At 37.9% G+C, this 20,677-nt stretch overlaps 1 protein-coding gene across 1 annotated transcript in view; it reads right to left on the bottom strand.

The window, feature by feature from the left end:
• LOC306883212 (short transient receptor potential channel 3-like) overlaps positions 1-20,677 on the bottom strand; it is a 46,339-nt gene that overhangs the window by 5,008 nt on the left and 20,654 nt on the right. Inside the window, exons 5-10 of the mRNA XM_079438330.1 lie at positions 17,862-18,026; positions 16,508-16,724; positions 12,112-12,345; positions 11,616-11,880; positions 8,743-8,938; positions 925-1,134 (exon numbers count right to left, since the gene is read on the bottom strand). Coding sequence (XP_079294456.1) covers positions 925-1,134; positions 8,743-8,938; positions 11,616-11,880; positions 12,112-12,345; positions 16,508-16,724; positions 17,862-18,026 — 1,287 coding nt within the window. The remainder of the gene's footprint in view (positions 1-924; positions 1,135-8,742; positions 8,939-11,615; positions 11,881-12,111; positions 12,346-16,507; positions 16,725-17,861; positions 18,027-20,677) is intronic.

The raw sequence follows: 20,677 nt of genomic DNA, 5'->3' as shown, positions 1-20,677 counted from the left end.
CCCCTTTGGATACTGTACGCCAATCGTCGACCCACGCTTGCCCTAGGAATACCCTTGTGTCTTGCCTGTGCCAATCTTGTCTGCTGTTGTCTGACCCAGCCTGTGAACTGACCATATTTACCAATAAAAGCTTGCAAATGGATCCCCATGGCTCATGCCTCGTAACGTATATGCATATGCATATACATGTATTTATTTTGTATTGTACTAATATATGTGTGTGTATAAATATATATATATATATATATATATATACTGTATATAAAAATCAGACAGAGCACTTCCTCTGTCTGATTGCCTCTTCAAGATTAATCGCTTTTTGTATTCCCCAATTGTAAGTCGCTTTGGATAAAAGCGTCTGCCAAATGACTAAATGTAAATGTATATATATATATATATATAAGATTCATAAAAATATAAAACAGGTAGTAAATAAAATTTTACTCCAAATCAAAACATTCCTATTCTTGATGTTCAGTTTAAATTCCAATTTGCCTTTGTGTATTTTGGCCAATTCGATTCAAATTGGCAAAAAAAAAAAAAAAAAAAGTGCGGTGGCCGAGAGAGCTCAACGCGTTGCAACTTCAGAAAACACATGCAAATAAAAAAGCACCAGCAAATCAAGAAAACATCTTCAGTTTGACAGCAGGTGGTGCAAATGCTCACAACACAAACAAATAAATAGTTTTTTTGTTTGGTTGTGCTGTGAGTTTTGCAGTGTGTTTCTTTATTTGTTTGTGTTGTGAGCATTTGCAGTGAGTGTGTTATCAAATTGATGAAGTTGTTTTCTTAATTTGCATGTGTTTTTTCTATTTGCAGCTCGTTGAGCTCTCTCTGCCACCATAAAAAAGCCAGTTCTTAAAATCAGTATTTTGTACAACCCTGACACACAAATACAAGCAATAAACAATAACAGACACATACTCTGGACTTCGAGTTGTCCATGCCCAGCTCCACATCTTTTTTCAGGTGGAGCCGGCGACACCGGAGCAGGTAGACCAATCTCTTGATACACAGATAAAAGGACTTCGGACTGGGGACGATGCTGAAAGGAGGCGGGAGAGTCTTGCCATTGTCAAAATATGAGAGCCAGAGTTTAGACCGAGCGAACTTCCACTCCACATCTGCATCATCCTGCGAGAAACAGACCATTAGATACTGTATAAAACTATAAGAAATAATCAAGAGAGAGGTCAGAAACAGGGTGAAGATATCATCTCATCATGCATGTTATTTTCTGCTTTATTTAGAACTGAATAGTTCTGTGAGAGGCTGAGGCTTTGATCTGAGGTTAAGACTAGGAATAAGGGTTAACCCTTATGTTGTGTTTTGGTCCAGAGAGGATCTTCTTTTTCTAGACAATGCTAGTTAATGTTATCACATTGGACAAAAACATACTGATTTTGTTCACACAGTGTATAACAATCCCCCCGCCCCAAAGAGGATATATACACACACACACACATAATCTACATACATGTTATATGCTACATATACATACATATATATATATATATATATATATATATATGTATGTGAGTACATAATCTATTTCACTCACTGGCCACTTTATTAGGTACACCTTGCTAGTACCGGGCTGGACCACCTTTTGCCTTCAGAACTGCCTTAATTCCTCGTGGCATAGATTCAACAAGGCGTTGGAAACATTCCTCAGAGATTTTGGTCCATATTAACATGATAACATCACGTAGTTTCTGCCGATTTGTCGGCTGCACATCCATGATGCGAATCTCCTGTTCCACCACATCCCAAAGGTGCTCTATTGGATTGAGATCTGGTGAGTGTGGAGGCCATTTGAGTAAAGTGAACTCATTGTCATGTTCAAGAAACTAGTCTGAGATGATTTGAGTTGTGTGACATTGTGCATTATCCTGCTGGAAGTAGCCATCAGAAGATGGGTCCACAGTAATCATAAAGGGTCATGGTCAGCAACAATACTCAGGTGGTTTGTGGTGTTTAAACGATGCTCAATTGGTACTAAGGGGCCCAAAGTGTGCCAAGAAAATATCCCCCACACCATTACACCACCACCACCAGCCTGAAACGTTGAGACAAGCCAAGATGGATGCATGCTTTCATGTTCTTTACGCCAAATTCTGACCCTACCATCTGAATGTCGCAGCAGAAATCAAGGCTTATCAGACCAGGCAACATTTTTCCAATCTTCTATTGTCCAATTGTGGTGAGCCTGTGCGAATTTGTAGCCTCCGTTTCCTGTTCTTAGCTGACAGGAGCGGCACCCGGTGTGGTCTTCTGCTGCTGTAGCCCATCTGCTTCAGGGTTCGACATGTGCGTTTAGAGATGGTATTCTGCATACCTTGGTTGTAACGAGTAGTTATTTGAGTTACTGTTGTCTTTCTATCATCTCTAACCAGTCTGCCCATTCTCCTCTGACCTCTGACATGAACAAGGCATTTTCGTCCGCACAACTGCGGCTCACTGGATATTTTCTCTTTTTCGGACCCTTCTCTGTAAACCCTAGATATGGTTATGTGTGAAAATCCCAGTAGATCAGGAGTTTTTGAAAAACTCAGACCAGCTCGTTTAGCACCAACAACCATTACACGTTCAAAGTCACTTAAATCCCCTTTGTTCCCCATTCTGATGCTCGGTTTAAACTTCAGCAAGTCGTCGTCTTCTTCTTCTTCTTCTTTGGTGTTTATTGGCGGTTGGCAAACCAACTTGTAGGTGCATTACCGCCACCGACTGGACTGGAGTGTGGACAGGATACATGCTTATAGGATTAACATAATAGGATAGATGGGGAACAAAAAAAAATAAAATAAAAAAATAAAAAAAATAAATTAAATAACTGTCTAAATTATTTTACTTAATTCCGTTTCTTTAATAAACTTAGTAATAATATCATATATAGCCTTTTCCTTTAGTATACCTATTATTGAAAAATCTTTATGCTCAGCTTTAATTAGTGACTGAATAAAATTATGTCTTTCTTTGTTGTATTTCCTGCAGTGAAGTATTACATGTTCAACTGTCTCTTGCTGACTACAGTGATTACATTCCCCAGTTGGATGTTTGCCAATTTTAAATAGTGTACTATTCAATCCTGTGTGACCTATTCTCAAACGGGTTATTATATAGCAAGTCGTCTTCACCACATCTAGATGCCTAAATGCATTGAGTTGCTGCCATTTGATTGGCTGATTAGCAATTTGTGTTAGCAAGCAATTGAACATGTGTACCTAATAACGTTGCCGGTGAGTGTATATATTATGCACTTCATCACCTGAATTCTAATGGAGTACACCTGCACGTCATCTGAACCTCATCACTCCGCACTACAACACCACACACCTCACTGCACTCAAACGTCCGGTCTCGTTCCTACGAAGTGGACTCCTATAGCGATCTCAGCGACTTACCTGTTACTTACCTTGTTGTCATCCTACCTCCTGTGTTCTTCCCCGCGTCGTGTCCCTCTGTCTCCTGGATTCGGATTCTGCCAAGATCTCCTGCCAGCCTATCCAAGTCTCACAGTGAGGTGTGTGGTTCTCTCAGCGTCCACGAGTTCCTGTCAAGACAATTCATTCCAGTCATCGACTCATCTCTCCAACAAACTGATATCTGTACGTAATACTCACCATCTCATCATCTGCTTTAACTCTGGTGTCAATAAATCCCATTGCATTGAACTAATCATTTGTGTGAAGTCTGCTTCCCTAATAGAAGACCGGACCAACACAGAAGACACAGCATGAGTAACCCCGATCCCTTTCAGGAACTCGTGGACACCCTCGTCGAGTTCTTGTTCCTGCACCACCGCCAGCACCACCTAGCACCTCCATAACCAGTACCACTTCTTCCCGTGATCTCCAGTCCCATGGCCAGACCAGCGCCCTTCTCTGGTGTGGCGGAGGAGTGCAACGGGTTTCTCCTGCAATGCTCGCTAGCCCTTCAGTTGCAACCGCATCAGTAGCCTACCGAAAGGTCAAAAATATCCTTCATTATATCCCCTCTGATGGGCAAATCGCTTCAATGGGCGGAAACAATCTGGTCTCAATCTGGTCCTGTCACGCAGTCATTCAATAGTTTTATTGCTCACTTCCGTGAAGTCTTTGGCCGATCCTCAGGCGATCCCTCCATCAGTGACCAGCTCTATCATCTCCGCCAGGGAACCAAGTCTATAAATGAATATGCCCTCGAATTTAGAACTCTAGCGGCAGCTAGTGGATGGAACGAACGGTCTCTTCTCACCACCTCCGGCCAAGGTTTAGAGCCCAGATTACGGCTGCAGCACGCCGGAGAACTTTATTCAATTGTCCATCCGATGTTCCAATCGCATGCAATCCTGTTTTGTGGAACAACCACAGTTAACCTGTTGTACTCCTCCACATCGCTACCCAGATGCAAACCGCCCTCCAGAACCAGTTCATGAACCCATGCAGAAGGATAATGTTCACCTCTCATATGCTGAGCGGCAGAGGTGACTGAATAATGGATTATGCCTGTATTGTGGAAATGGCAGGCATGTAAGATCTACTTGCCCAGTTCGCCGTCCTCGACTTTTGGTGAGTGTCATTCAACCCTTCACTCAAAATATGAAGCCGCTTACAACTGTAGTAATGCTTACTACCTCCAACATATCCATTCCAGTCCACGCCCTCCTTGACTCGGGCTCCGGCGGGAACTTCATATCAGGGAGCCTCTGCCACCAACTCAAACTCCCAGCCACAGCCAACCAAACAGTTTACCAAGTCCAGTCAATAACCGGGAAACCCATTAGTTGATGCAATGTCCATTTCAGTGCAGGTCCCGTGCAACTAAGAGTGGGTCAGTTGCATGAGGAAAGCATCTACCTACTGGTTCTGGAGGGAGCAAGAACAGATATCATACTCGGGTGAGCATGGTTTGCACAACATGAACCTCAGATCTCTTGGTGCACGGGAAAAGTCCTGAAGTGGGGCAATCAATGTTTCCCGGACTGTTTTCCCAGAGTTCCTCAACCATCTCCCTCAACCAAGATTATCACCTTGAACTCCACTTCCAATGAGAGCCCTCTAGAGAAGCAATCCATCGACATCCCTACCTGTTATGCCCCCTTCAGAGACGTTTTCTGCCCGAAGAGACCTCCTCATCGGCCATGGGACTGCGCGATCGATCTCGTACCAGGTGAGCCAGTGCCCAAAGGGAAAATATATCCACCGTCACTTCCCAAACAGAAGGCCATGGAGGAGTATATCGATGAGGCACTTAAGCAAGGTTACATCCACCCTTCAACGTCCCCTGCTGCTTCGAGTTTCTTCTTTGTGGCCAAGAAGGACGGAGGCTTGCGGCCTTGCATAGACTACCGGGCACTGAACAACATCACGGTTAAATTCCGTTATCCCCTTCCTCTCGTTCCAGCGGCCCTAGAACATCTTCGGGGTGCCACCATTTTCACGAAGTTAGACCTCCGCAGCACGTATAACCTCATCCGGATACGCGAGGGGGACGAGTGGAAGACAGCCTTTGTAACAGTTACCGGCCACTACGAATATCTGGTTATGCCACATGGCCTTGTCAACGCCCCCTACATATTCAAGGATTTCATGCATGAGGTGCTCCGAGAGTATCTACACCGGTTCGTCCTTGTCTACATCGATGATATCCTCATCTACTCTCGGAGCTTGGCTGAACATGTTACGGAGATCCTACAACGCCTGAGAGAGTTCCATCTGTTCCTCAAAGCCGAGAAGTGTTCATTCCATCAACCCTCAGTGCAGTTCCTGGGATACAACATCAATAGTGGTGGCATCCGGATGGACGAGGGGAAGGTGGAGGCCATCAAGACCTGGCCCATTCCTTCCAACATTAAGGAACTCCAACGATTCCTAGGATTTTCCAACTTCTACAGAAGATTCATCCAGAATTACAGCGTCATAACCAGTCCCCTCACCAGCCTCTTATGCAACAAGCCCAAGTCTCTGTCCTGGACACCTGCCGCCACCAAAGCCTTTGAAAAGCTGAAAGAAGCCTTTACCCATGCTCCAGGAGCCATTTTGTCTCAACTGGGGACTCCAGCAAAACTCCATCCATGTGCCTTCTTTTCCAGGAAACTCAGCCCGGCGGAAAGGAATTACGATATTGGCAATAGGGAACTTCTGGCCATCAAGTTAGCACTCGAAGAGTGGAGGCATTGGTTGGAGGGTGCTCAACATCCCTTTTCAGTCCTTACTGATCACAAGAACCTGCAGTATTTGCGTGATGTCAAGAGACTCAACCCACGCCAGGCCCGGTGGGCTCTCTTTTTCACCCGGTTCAATTTCACAATCTCCTATCGCCCAGGGTCGATAAAAAGGCAGATGCCTTGTCTCGTCTCCATGCTCCAGAAGAAAACAAAGAAGTGCCAGAGCCCATAATTCCAGAAAAGATCATCATCAGTCCAATCCAATGGAACCCTGATCCAGTCACCTCCTCCAATGCTCCCACGGCCACTCTGCCGGGCTGCCCACCAGGTCTACAGTATGTCTCCCGAACACAGCGCACTCCCCTCATTCACTCTTTTAACTCCTCACTGGGCACTGGCCACCCCGGGGCCAACGGTACCCTCTCGCTGCTGAAAGACGATCTCAGTGACTTACTCGTTACTTACCTTGTTGTCATCCTACCTCCTGTGTTCTCTCCAGCGTCGTGTCCCTCTGTCTCCTGGATTCGAATTCTGCCAATGATCTCCTGCCAGACTATCCAAGTCTCACAGTGAGGTGTATGGTTCTCTCAGCGTCCACGAGTTCCTGTCAAGACAATTCAGTCCAGTCATCGACTCATCTCTCCAACAAACTGATATCTGCACGTAATACTCACCATATCATCATCTGCTTTAACTCTGCTGTCAACAAATCCCATTGCATTGAACTAATCCTTTGTGTGAAGTCTGCTCCCCTAAATGTTAATGTTAATAAATGTTTTTTTTTTCTTTTACATTTTTTTGATAATATAGCATAATACGAGGTTATAAAAGACCAGTAATTTCTGACCAGGAAAAACATTTTCAGCACAGCATGGCAACGGTTAAGCTGAGGTTTAGTGTTGTATAAGAATTAAATTTTTGGCCAGCAATAGATGCTAAATGCCTCTTCTCCAGAAATCTGAAGTATGGGCCATTTGCACAAGTATAATTGCTCAGTGACAGTCGAAATCCCATCCATGGCCCTCAAAGGCTCTTAGAGACCCTCTGAAAGATTAGTCATTTTAACAGCAGCATTATCAAAAGCCTCAGACATAATTTTCTCCCAGAGGACTATCGGAGAGACAGAGGACAAGTCTGATCTGATTCCAGATGCATTTTTGGCAAAGAAGCCTTTAAAAGGTATAGTTCACCCAAATATAAAAATTTGCTGAAAATGTACTCACCCTTAGACCTTAAAAGATAAAAATTAGTTTTTTTCTTTATTGGAACAGATTTGGAGAAATGTATCATTACATCACTTGATCATCAATGGATCCTCTGCAGTGAATGGGTGCCGTGAGAATGAGTCAAGCTGATTAAACAGCTGATTAAAAACATCATAATTATCCACAAGTAATCCACACGACTCCAGTCCACCAGTTAATGTCTTGTTAAGTAGAAACTGTTGCTTCTGGACAAAATATGAGTACATAATCTATAACAATGCTTTCTCCAGTGAAAAAGTCCATCTCCTGTTGTCCTCGCACACCAAAATTCACACTTGTTTATAACTGTTTTGGATGGTTTTTGCCTGTAAATGGTGCTTGATCCGTGCATATTTCTCTCCTGATTCAGATGAGAAAACTTTTTTTTTTACTGGTGGAAGCAATATTATGCATAGAAATAATATTTGGTTTCTTGCAAAGATCGATCATTTCGCTTTATAAGATTTCAATATGTCGTCAGAAGCCACAGGTATTAATTTTGTGTTCCTTGCTTTATTCTCAAAGACAGGAAGCTGCTGACTTGCATTTTATGAATAACAAAAGACCATGGTTTCAGTTAAAAATCTTTTTAACTGTTCTATTCAAGAAAAAAGTAATTACATAATTTTTGGGTGAACAATCCCTTTAAAAATGTCTTAATGAATTTTTTTATTACAAACACACAGTTTTTGCTTCACAAGTTGTTAACTGATGGAGAGGTATGGATTGCTTGTGGATTGTTTTTATCAGCTGTTAGGACACTCATTCTGACGGCACACTGCAGAGGATCCATTGGTGAGAAAGTGATGTCATGCTAAATTTCTCCAAATCTTTTCCTATGAAGACACAAACTCATCTTGGATGGCCTGAGGGTAAGTACATTTTTAGCAAATGTTAATTTTGGGGTGAACTATTCCTTTAACAATCTATAACATGAATAAATCCTTAAAAATAAAGGTTCATTGTTGTTGATGGTCCCCTGAAGAACCTGTAACATCCATGGGATCTTTCCATTCCACAAAAAGTTCTTTATCGTGGAAAATGATTCTTAAGATTATTAAAATTCTTTACACTAAGAAAAAAAAAGTTTTTTTTAAGATCAGTTTACTCAAAGGTTCTTAGGGGAACTAAAAATGGTTCTTCTATTGCATTGCTGCAAAACACGTCTTTTGAACCTTTATTTTTAAGAGTATACAGTAGTTTTTTTCTTTCGTATTCACCTCTCAATCATAGCTTTTTTAAATCTTTATTATTAGCTTGTTCATGTGTTTCATTTTGGCACAAGTATCGGTGTTGGCAATCTCATGCTCAGTGAAGTTCTTTCAATAGTGCATGGGAAAAATAGCTCACCTCTATTTCCTGGTACGAGCTGTTTATCATGGCAATAAGCATGTTGAGCAGAACCACCACCATAGTAACATTGTAGATCCCGTACAGCACATAGCCAATGTTCTCGATAAATTTATGATCATATTTCAACACCACAGAAGACACCTCAGACAGCCCAAATATGGACCAAAAGAGAGTTTTAAAACTCTCCTCAACCCTGTGAACACAGAAAAGAGGGAAGAAAGTGCTTAAGGTCAACGTGAAGTGTCCACAAACCATTTTTATTTCAGTCATTTTCTTATGTATGTCCTTCAATGGTTGGTGTGAATGAAAACATATGGTCTGCATATTTTGCCTTTGAATGCACATCAGAACAATTACAGAAAGTAACTTTTAAGTAAAATCTACAGGCGCTCTAGACAATCAGATGAAATCTTCTGGGAAAGCAAATGTCTAGAGACTAGATACGAAGAATGACAGCAATGCAAATCTGCTTTACATCCCTGGAGATCAGCTGTGAAAAGGAACATCCTCCACTCACACAGACGCAAGAATGATGGGATTGAGGAAACAACTCCAGACTTGAATCTCAGGAGTCTACTGTGAGTACATACAGTACACACACACACACACACACACACACACACACACACACGCGGACTTGTAGGTTTCATCGCCTCTGACTTGCTGTGAAACAAACCTCATCCTGTTGGAGGCACTCTAGTGTGAAATGAGCTCTAGCACTTGACAGCCTCACATTTGATGCTGGGAAACCAAGAGTTCATTTCACAGGACTGACACTTTCACTACAGATGCTCTGCCTGACAGACCACAGAGACTTACTTTGAGTTGAGAAGCTGCATGTAGTATATTTATGACCATCTTGCACAAATCACATTTATTGTGGTAAGATGAGTAACAAAAAAAAAAGTCAGTCAATCTAAAACAAGGCAAACTCACTTCTAAAAAAAGAAAATCACTTAAATAGTCTATAATTTTGGTATCTTAACGAGTTTAAAACAGTTTACAAATTGTATACAAATACAAATATTTTGGTGGAATTAACTGCCAATTAAACAAACAAAAAACAAAGTAACTAAATCAATGCAAAAATCAGTTGAAAAATAAAAATAATTTTAAGATAAACAATTTTTGTAAAACTAATTGCTTTGAAGTATTTACAAATTTGTGTTAAGTTGGTCAGGGTGGTCATTGCTTCCTGACTAGTCAGGTTGTGAGGTTAACTAGTAAGTTTTTCTGGATTGTTTTATTATTGTTGTTTTATTTTTAATAATTGTTGTTAGCACATGTATGTGGTCTATGTGGTCTGTAAGACATGAAATGAATTCACTTGAATTAAGCTGTCAATAATGTTAATTTTATATAAAATTATATAATTATATATTTTTAGGTAAATCAAATATCTAATTTAAAAAACTAATTAAAAAATACAGTAATAAAAATAATTTTAAGATATTAAAATAATTTTTGTGAAACTAAATGCTAATTTAAAAAACAATTTAACTTTAATTTATTGCAAAAATAATTGCTTCAATGTACTAAGAAATATGTGTTAAGTGGGTGAGGATGGTCGACTAGTCGTTGCAACAGCTGACTAGTCAATTTGTGAAGTTTTTAAAGAACTGGCAGAGGCGGCAGAGAAGGGCAGCTTTTGGCTGTGGCTAAGGAAGCAAGCATAGGGGGTGGGGGCTAAATAACACCTAGGGCATCAGCAGGGGGTGGCAGGGAGTGATCCCTGCCATCGCTCTGCCACCAGGAGATGTACTGGGGTTAAAGGAGTGAAACATCCATGACTGGTGGTCCCCAGCTGATGATCCGTTTATGCCCAGAGAGGTGCTCAGATGAGCACACCTGCACAAAAGGCACCGGTGGAGGTGCGTCAGGCAGCAATGCCCAGCAGGCCGACCATCAGTCTGTATTTCTATAAAGTTTAGTAAAACTAATTGCAAATTAAAAATTACAGTTACCTTTAAAAATAATAAAAAAATTAAAAATGCAAATTCATAAAATATAAAAATAATTTAAAGATATTAAAAAATAATTTTTGAAAATATAATTTCTTTAATGTCAAATTGTCAACTACTCATTGCAACAGCTCACTAGTCAGTTTTTGAGGTTTACTGGTTAAAGGTGCACTAAGTGATTTTTGAAAAACGCTTTTGACCACAGCGTTGGGTTGGACCGAGTCCCATAACACACTTGTAGCCAATCAGCAGTAAGGGGGCTTGTCTTATGATAGAGAGAAGAGAGCGCTCAATTTGAGTGCACAGGACGGATATTAGCAAATCCACTATAGATAGAGAGCGATGGCAGATGAAAAAAAAGAGGAAAATGTCAGGGAAACAAAACATTAAAAAGTTAGGTTACGATCAGGCAAGAGGTAAGCTCAAGGAGCGGGGAGGCCTGGAAGCGTACACTGAGGTTGCTTTGTTTTTTTTCTTCTTGATAGGCGGGTAATGCTTATTTTGCTTTGTTTCACACAACTTATCCGTGTTGGCTTTTGTTTGAATATGCTGTGTCATCTTCACTTGTTTCCGCGATCGTCGTTACCATGGTTGTGTACGTACGAATGGGGTGAAGATTTCAAAATAAGGGAAAGTTCCTGTTGGGGTATGGACGTTTGTTTTGGTGCTTTGGAATATCAACATCGTTTGGCAAAAATCACTTAGTGCACCTTTACTTTATCTGGCCTGTTTTTTTGCTTGTTTTTATCTGTAATAGTTGTCTTTAGCACATGAATGTGTAGACATTAACTAATCCACCTGGTTAACTCACCTAGTGCATTTGAAAATATGTATAGTTATGCACATCCCTTATTATGCATATTTTTATATTTTTCTCAATATACATTGCAGTGCGTGCATGTCACTCACGTGGTGAAGGCAGGGTTAACCTTTGCCCCCAGGTAGTAAGAGTAGAGGATGAACATGCCAATCATGAATGCGAGGAAGACCATGATGAAGAGGACCATGAACTTGAAGATGTCCTTCACGGTTCGTCCCAAGGAGATCTGCAGCGGCCCGAAGCTCTCGTTGGCTGGGAGGATGTAGGCGATACGAGAGAAGCTCAGGACCACAGCGATGGCGTACAGACCCTCAGAGATCAGCTGAGGATCCGATGGAAGCCACTTGTCTCTCGCTGAAAATACAGGAAATTTAGGTTTAGTTGTTTCACATTTATTTTGTTTCAAGTAACAAAAATATGTGCATGTGGATGTTAAAAATTCATTACAATTAATAATGTTTTAATTCATAATATCATACAACTACCAATATTCATGTATAATGTAATGTTAAGTTTTTTTTATCCATTTAAGTGTGTTCTCTCAGAATCTCTTTGAAACTGAGCAGTGCTCAGATTCTCTCTCACCGTATGTGAAATATTTGATGTCCGGCGGCAGCGTGACCAGTGAGAGGTCTGAAACGTGGACCTTCTCATCCACATACTCCTGGGCTTTCATTGCCTGTAGGAAGGCGAAAAAGCGGGCGGTGAACGCGGCGATGAAGATGGAGAGCATGCCGAAATCCAAAACGTTCCATAGCTGCATGATATATTCCCTCGGCCCCTCTGTCCAGAGCTCCTTACACTCAGACCACATCATTCCTGCAGAAAACAGAGGCGTTCTGATGGTCAACACAGCAGTAGCTTATACCAGTGTTGTGTGCTATGTATTGTATATTTGTATATATGTATATTTCTGTGAGTTGAATGAACTGAACAAGACAAGTTTTGCAGAGTAGCTATCAGTTCTTGTGGTGACTTCAAACTCAAGCAATTCAAGGATCTACACTGTGCCAGAAAATACCCAAATATCCATCCTTCACTCTTTCTTTCTGATGGAAAACAGATTGATGGAATTGTGCTAGAAATGAACGTGTAAAACAATGGAAGGCATTTCTGATGTATTTGTGCAGATACAGTTTATGAAAAATATATGAAAATAGTTAGACGAATCTCACAAAATCATATCCATATCCAGGTCAGTTTCAGAAAAATTTCTTTTGCATAAGAAAATATTGAAATTTGATGGACAATTAAGCACATTTCTACCCCAAAATTCACATAACCATTCTGCATATAGGCATTTTATTATAGAGGTTTTTGTTTGTTTTTTCTTTGGCCCATGAAACTAATTTAATGTGTGAATTGTCATGATAAAATGTATTTAATTTTGTTTTGTAATCAAATTATACACATTTCTAATAAATAATTATACATTTGCATACTGATAAAATTAACTTTAGAATTTATTTACTAAAAACCTATCAGATGTTGCTTAATATTAAAAAAAAAACTATTTAAAATGTTTAATTTTATAACAAAAACACCATACTCAATTCTGAAAATATGCTTCATTTTCTTTGAACAACATAATTCTTTATTTCTTACATATTATTTTAAGAGGTAAAATTTAGACAAGGATTTGTAACATTTACCCAGTTGATCAGACAAGAAAATCATAGAGCTGACAAAACAGCACAACTGATTGTGGACTGAGCTCATATTCAGATATGGAGATATAAGAACATAAGAGGTGAGGAAGAGCTAGAGAGCGAGAGAGCGAGCGAGAATTAATCAGACAAATCAAAGAGCCTGAGGAGAACACAGTCTGACAGGAAAATTATGATGGGACCTCAGCGAATGCTGTTAAAATGATTAACTACATTGCATTATATTTTTAATTTGAAATCTAAGCTAGAAGAATGCCAAAGGAAACCCAAGTAATAAAAAAAACTTCACTCAATTCACTCTAACACTGAAAGCATACTGATATGGAGAGGTGATTTTCATCTCCAAAACTACCCGCCAAAAATCTAAATGCATTTCAGCAGAAGCCATACGAATGAGTGAGAACAGTGACAGGATGTTGTGTTGAAGGGGGAACGGTCAGGGGATCGGGTTTAGAGGGGTCATGTTGAGCCCTCAACCATCACCACAAAATAATGAACCTGCCCACATACACTTCCCCAATGTTACACTTGTATGAGCACTACAAATAACATTCTGAACACATTCTGAAAAAACTGTTTGAATGAACATTCTGAACATGCTATGAATAAATATTCTAAAAACACACTTTGAACGAGCATTCCACAGCATGACACCCTGTCAATAAATTATCTGAACACACATTCTGAATGCACACTTGAAATGAACATGCCTAACACTTAAAAAAAAAAAAAAAAGTAATTATCCAGGGTATCTTAGGGTAAACTAAATGCATAAATCAAAGAAATGCAGTTATCCATAAGCTTAACACACACCACATGACTCAAGGCTTGTGTGTGCTTGGTTTAAAAAAAAAAAAAAAAGTCACACTACTAATGGACTTCACGCATGGCCACTTCTGCAGTCAGTGCAGGTTTGCTCAGTTAACACAAGCACAATAAGGATGGCTTTTACTCTAACATTTCAAAGGTGTCGTCGTCATTGACTGAGACTGTCACTCTGTTACTATCCAAGTGGAAGCCAAGCAACACGTTTGGATTTTTGCACCATGCAAGCAAACACTCACATGGTATCATGAATTATTAAGAGACACTGCAGCAACAGCACATTATATTTGGTGACACTGACTAAGTTAAACTCAGTTTCAATCCTAGATTAAATATAAGAGATCCAAACATCACATGGCACGCAACATGTATCAGTTTCCCCTCATCTAATGCGTTATCCCAGCATCTTGTCCAGAAAATGGATGAAATAGCTAAAAATTCTCTTACATCAAATGTAATGAGGTGCACTCAGCGTGGGTGAACTCTCTGAACCACAAATGAAATAGGAAAAATGTTCTAAACCCAAACCAATCTGCGGTTCGCCCTCTCAATGATGCATTGCCTGTGTAAAGCCTTGCATTAAATCCTTTCACAATGCGACAGTGATGAATGAACATGCCTTGTTTTAAATGAGTCTAAAATAATATGCTGAACAGCATTTGTTTGCTTGTTTTGTGTTTCTTAAAAGTGAGTGTGGAACCTTGAAACGCCCTCAAAGATAAGCTCAGGTAACAGGGTTTCAAAAAAGAACTAAACTAACTAACTCTGATAATAAGAATTTCTTGAGCAGCAAATCAACATATTAGAATGTTTTCTGAAGGATCATGTAACACTGAAGACTGGAGTAATGATGCTGAAGGCAAGGCAAGTTTATTTATATAGCACATTTCATACACAGTGGTAATTCAAAGTGCTTTACATAAAAGAAAGTGACAGTCATTAAAAACAATAAAAACAAGGAATTTTAAAATTATAAAGAAATTGATTTAAAATGAATTTAAAACAGTTATGAATAGATAATGATTACATAGAATACAGTGCAGTCAGTTCAGACATAGCACAGTGCTCATTCAAGAAATGCACAGCTAAATAGAGGAGTTTTGATTTAAATGTGGCTAATGTTTTAGCACATCTGATCTCTTCTGGAAGCTGGTTCAAACTGTGGGCAGCATAATAGCTAAAAGCGGACTCCCCTTGTTTTGTGTGAACCCTTGGTGTTTCTAACTGACTTGATCCTAATGATCTGAGTGGTCTGTCAGGTTTATATTCAATGAGCATATCTGCAATGTATTTAAGTCCTAGGCCATTGAGTGACTTAAAGAGTAAAAGTACTTTAAAATCAATCCTAAATGTAACAGGAAGCCAGTGTAAGGACCTGAGGACTGGTGTGATATGCTCATTTTCTGGTTCTAGTCAGAATCCTGGCAGCAGTGTTCTGGATGAGCTGCAGCTGTCTAATGGTCTTCTTGGGAAGGCCGGTGAGGAGACCATTACAATAATCCACCTTGAAAATTCAGCTTTGCCTCATGTATTAAAATAGAAAACGGTTACCTTAAAAAGTAATATTGCACAATTTTACTGTGTTTTTGATCAAACAGACAGGGCTTCGGCGAGCATAAGAGACTTAAAAAAAAAAAAAAAAAAATCTGACCAACCCCAAAAGTCTAAGGATGCCAGTAACAGTGACAAAAGGAATCTTAAACAGATAAATGTACACTAAATATACCTGCAATACCTAAAAATATAAACATTTAACTACAAAAAAAAGATGTAAAAAGCCATGCGTGGACAAAAATGACGCTTGAAAAATTTACAAAAGAAAACAGTTACAAACGTCACTACTTTCAGAAAGTTACGTTTACACTTTATTATAAGGTGCCCTTGTTACAGTGTAACTATACATTTAAGTACTGAGTAATATTAATTCACTACATGTACTCATTATATGGTTAGGCTTAGGGTTACTTGCATGTAATTATGCATAATCAATAGTAATTATAAGAGTACGTACATGTAACAAGAACACCTTAAAATAAAAGTGTTTCCAAAGTTACTACCCAGCACTAATCTGGAAGGAAACGAGCGTTTAAGAAAACACATTATTATCAGTCACTTCAGAGAACATTGGCTCTAACCTACTCAAACTCTATCGGTCTCATCAGGTCGAAACCATTGAAAGGTTCATTTATCATCCTGCTTTAGACCTGAAGTGAGGAACTCCATTTCTGACAGTGCAGGAAATAAATATTTTAGCCTCTTGAATAAATGGCCCGTACTACTAAAACTGACAATTTTATATATGAAAGAACAACCACAAATGAGATCTCTTCAATCTCTCAATTGCTTCTCCTAGACAGTAATGGGATTAAATTGTAATCGAATATCTTGCAGATCTCTTTTGGTTTAAAATGTTAGTTGTACAAAGGAATCATGTACAGCTGAAATCATTTAAATGAAATGAATCTTGATGACAAATGTTGGTGCATTACCTGCTACCCAGACCATGATCAGTATTTCTGTCCAGGTGAATTGTGTGGTCTTGACTCTGAAGATCTGGAGCGGGTGGTCAGTGACAGTGACGTTGGGAAGGGTGGTGATGCCTTCAAACCGATCGGACGCATTGAACACCAGCAGACACAGGAAGATGATAAAGGAGGCCGCATGAGCAACAAACTTCATAAAAGGACTGCGTAGTATTTTACCAAGCTGAGAAAACATGGAAAAGATAGTGTAAAAAACAGTGTATAATTTACTTTTAAACAATTTTCACTCAGCAATTGCTCGTGAATTTCACAAATAATTACAAGGAAATGGCACGTAACACTGAATTAAATTTGAAATAGAAAGACTAAAATTGTAATGATGGGTCTGAGGCACGGGGATCCATTTGCAGCTTTATTAATAAGACCGGGTCAAACAGGCAGGGATCATTCAACAGCGTCAGGGGTGTCAGAGATCAGAGATCAAAATCCATAAACGAAAACCAGGCTAGAGTCGAGGCAGGCGGCAGACAGGGGAAGTAAACAACAGTTCAGAGATCGGGTCACAAATGCAGGTAGCAGAGAATCACAGAGTCAGGTAACAGTCCAAGGTCGAAAACGGGAGATCAATAAACATAAAAATCCAATTTTTATTCATTCTTATTTCAGTTTTATTTAGTACATCAAGTTAAACTAAATTAATATGAAAATATTTCCTTGGCAACTATAGCTGAAATATTTTTTTATTTTGTATTTTATTTATGTTAATGTTTATTTTATTTCAAGTTACAGAAATGTTTTTAATGGTTTTGTGAAAAATTAATTGGACAGGAGATGAGAAAAATAAAGAGAGACTATAGCAGCATTCAAAAGTAGCTTGTGTATTCTGACACAATAAGACATTTTGTAATTTATAAATAGCAGATGTGTCACCTAACTGCCAGGGTTATTATAGTTAACTAAAACTAAAACCATAAAAAAAAAAAAAAAAACGTATAGGAAATAAGGAAATAGGAGATTTTATAGTTTAGATTCAATAGTTTGCCAAGAAAATATTTATCTTTTTCATTTAGTTTAACCTGATGTATTAAAATAAATAAAAAATTATGTTTATTTCAAGTAACATTTATGTTGCTATTTTATTTTATGTTTGCTATTTTATTTTTTATTTTATGTTTTTATTTATAATTTTTGTTTAGGTTAACTATAATAACCCTCACAGCAACAAAAGTGACTTCACAAAGTTTACACCTGCAGAGAAAATACTCCTACATAGACTATACCAATAAATAACAAGTAGGTGTGTCTAAAATTATATTGCAGGACCAAGGCATGTTTTTGACAGGTTTTAAATGTGTCTTACTTTGCTGCACGGGGCGAACCAATACCCCACAGCTAGTAGAGGGAGTCCCAGCGCCACCACCAAAACCACCAGACACTTCACTGCAGTGTTTTGCTCCCGAAGACCAGACAGATTTTCATACCAGATCGTCAGCAACTGCTGCTGACAGTTCGGATGAGCCACAAACTGCAGAAACAGAGACATATTCATTATTTAACTCATCTGTGGTCAGGAAATATTATGGTAGCACCTTACTTGAAGCCTTTATGTATATTGCATATTTATTTATAAATGTACATTGTAAAGCATTATATCTTTGCATAAATCTATGTAGATTCCTTGTTACATCTGAAATTAGTTGTTTGTGTTTTAAAGCATTATACTTTCTAAAGGTGTAGCAATTAATAGATAAGTATTATAATGTCCTATATTTGTTTATACTTATTTATGAGCTCATTCATTGTGTATAAATGCTTCAAATAAAGTGTTATTCAGGCCCCATTAAACTGATCAAGTGACAGTAAAGACATAACGATAAATACAATGTTACAAAAAAAATATCCATTTAAAATAAATGCTTTTCTTTAGAATTTTCTATTCATAAAAGTATCCTGAAAAATTATAATAGTTTCCACAAAAATATGAAAGAGCTCAACTGTTTTCAACATTGATAATCATAAGAAATGTCTCTTGAGCAGCAAATCAGCATATTAGGATGATTTCTGAAGGATCTTGTGACACTGAAGATTCAGCTTTGATCACAGTAATAAATGACATTTTAATTCATATGAAAATGGTTATTTTGAATTACAAAAATATTATTTTTGATTAAATAAATGCAGCCTTGGTGAGCATAAGGGTTTTTTCCCTCTACACTTGCAGAAAAAAAAGGTACAAAAGCGGTCACTATGGCAGCACTTTTTCAATAGTAGTTATTAATATGTACCTATAAGTTACCAAAATTGACTCTTTAAGTACAAATGTGTACCTTTTGAATTGATGAAAACTAGTTAAAAATCGCTGTTTAACACTATAAATAATGTCTGGTATGACTTTGTTTAAATATATAACTTTGCGTGCGAGGATGGCATCTTGCAAAGTTTGCTCAAGACGTCTCCATAGCAACAAACCACAGCGCACACATAACTCATATGGGCTGAATGGTGCAGAAACGGGTTCTGCTCATTATTATGTTATGTGGAATCATTGACAAATGAACTGGACAGGAAGGACAATAAAGAGAGACTGTGAAAGCAGTTCAGCGGTCCAGTCCTGCTCTCAATAATTCAGCAGATCCTTCACCACTGATGACCATTCAAAAGTAGCTGTGCATATATAATTTTATTCGGCCAAATAAAAAAAATACATATAACTTCAAATCAAATGGTCTTAGATGATTAACAAAATCCAAGACCATTTGATTTGAAATTATATCAAATTATTATTTTTTTTTTAATTATTATTTTTAAGAAAACATTTTTCATTTGAATCACTGTTCAACTAAACACTTTAGTTGATTTTTGCAATAATAATAATAATAAAACTTATTATTTTATTTCAGCTAGCTAATTGCCAAGAAAACATTTCTTATTATTTTTCTAATTACTTTAACTAGATGTACTAAAACTTAAGTAAAAATTTATAAAAACTATAGACATGTAAAAAAAAAAACTTTAAAAAAACAACAACAACAACTAAATTATGAAAACTTTGACAAATTTAAATTGAAAATACTAAAATAAAAAAATATTCAGAATTTGTATATAAACTATAATGTTATAACACTACTTATTATTATTGTAAATGTTTTGGAGGCTCTTAAATAATTATTTTCAACTTTCTTTTACATAAGTCACATTATATCAGTAAATGACATCTTGCTGAAGCAATTACTTTTTTTTTTGTAAAACGTTAACACTTGATAATTTTGCTCGTTCAGGTTTGCTGACATGGGAATATCTTTGAAGAGAGAATTGAAGGCAGTAAAACAGCTGAAATGGCTCTGATTTGTTAAAGAAACTTTTTACCTGTAAGAGTGTTAATGAGAAGTTCCTCTCCATTCCACACCGGTGTCAGAATATTCAACACGTGTCCAACTCTCTCTCACACACACACACACACACACACACACACACACACACACACACACACACACACACACACACACACACACACACACACACACACACACACACACACACTCACACACACACACACACACACACACACACCACCTCCCGTGTGCCTGTCGTTCTCTATTAAGGTAGTAGGTTAATCAATTTGAGTCCTGAGAGAATAACAGGTGTTAATTTCACGCCTGTCCTATAAACCCCTTCCTGCCATAAATTACGAGGCTCAGAATAAATTACTTGAAAATACATCCACATAATTATATGAAAGAATGTGAACTGATGATGAGAGAACAGCTATGAATAACAAACCACAATTAGATTACTGAGAAGAGAGAATGAAATATCTTAGAACAGGGACAACCAGTTTTAGTGCTTTTGATTTCATTTAACCCATATTTATCATATTTAATATACTATGTTCAAGTATTATCTGTACACTTACAAAACTGTAACACTACAATGTATATATATAGTACAACATATAATATTCAAATTAGATGAATATAGATCATATAGAAAGTTCATATTAATAAATTATCAATAAATTATTTAAATGTTATTATTATATCATATTATAATATGAATATATTATATTATATAGAAATTGTATATAGGAAACAATATTAAATAGCATATTAAACATAATACATATTATAATTAATATTATGTTAATAAAAGCATATATTAATATAATATAATAATAAT

Source organism: Barbus barbus (genome assembly GCF_936440315.1).
Source record: "Barbus barbus genome assembly, chromosome: 17".
Lineage (NCBI taxonomy): Eukaryota > Metazoa > Chordata > Actinopteri > Cypriniformes > Cyprinidae > Barbus > Barbus barbus.
Note: the sequence above shows the minus strand (reverse complement) of the source record. Positions and strands in the feature narration are given on the sequence as shown.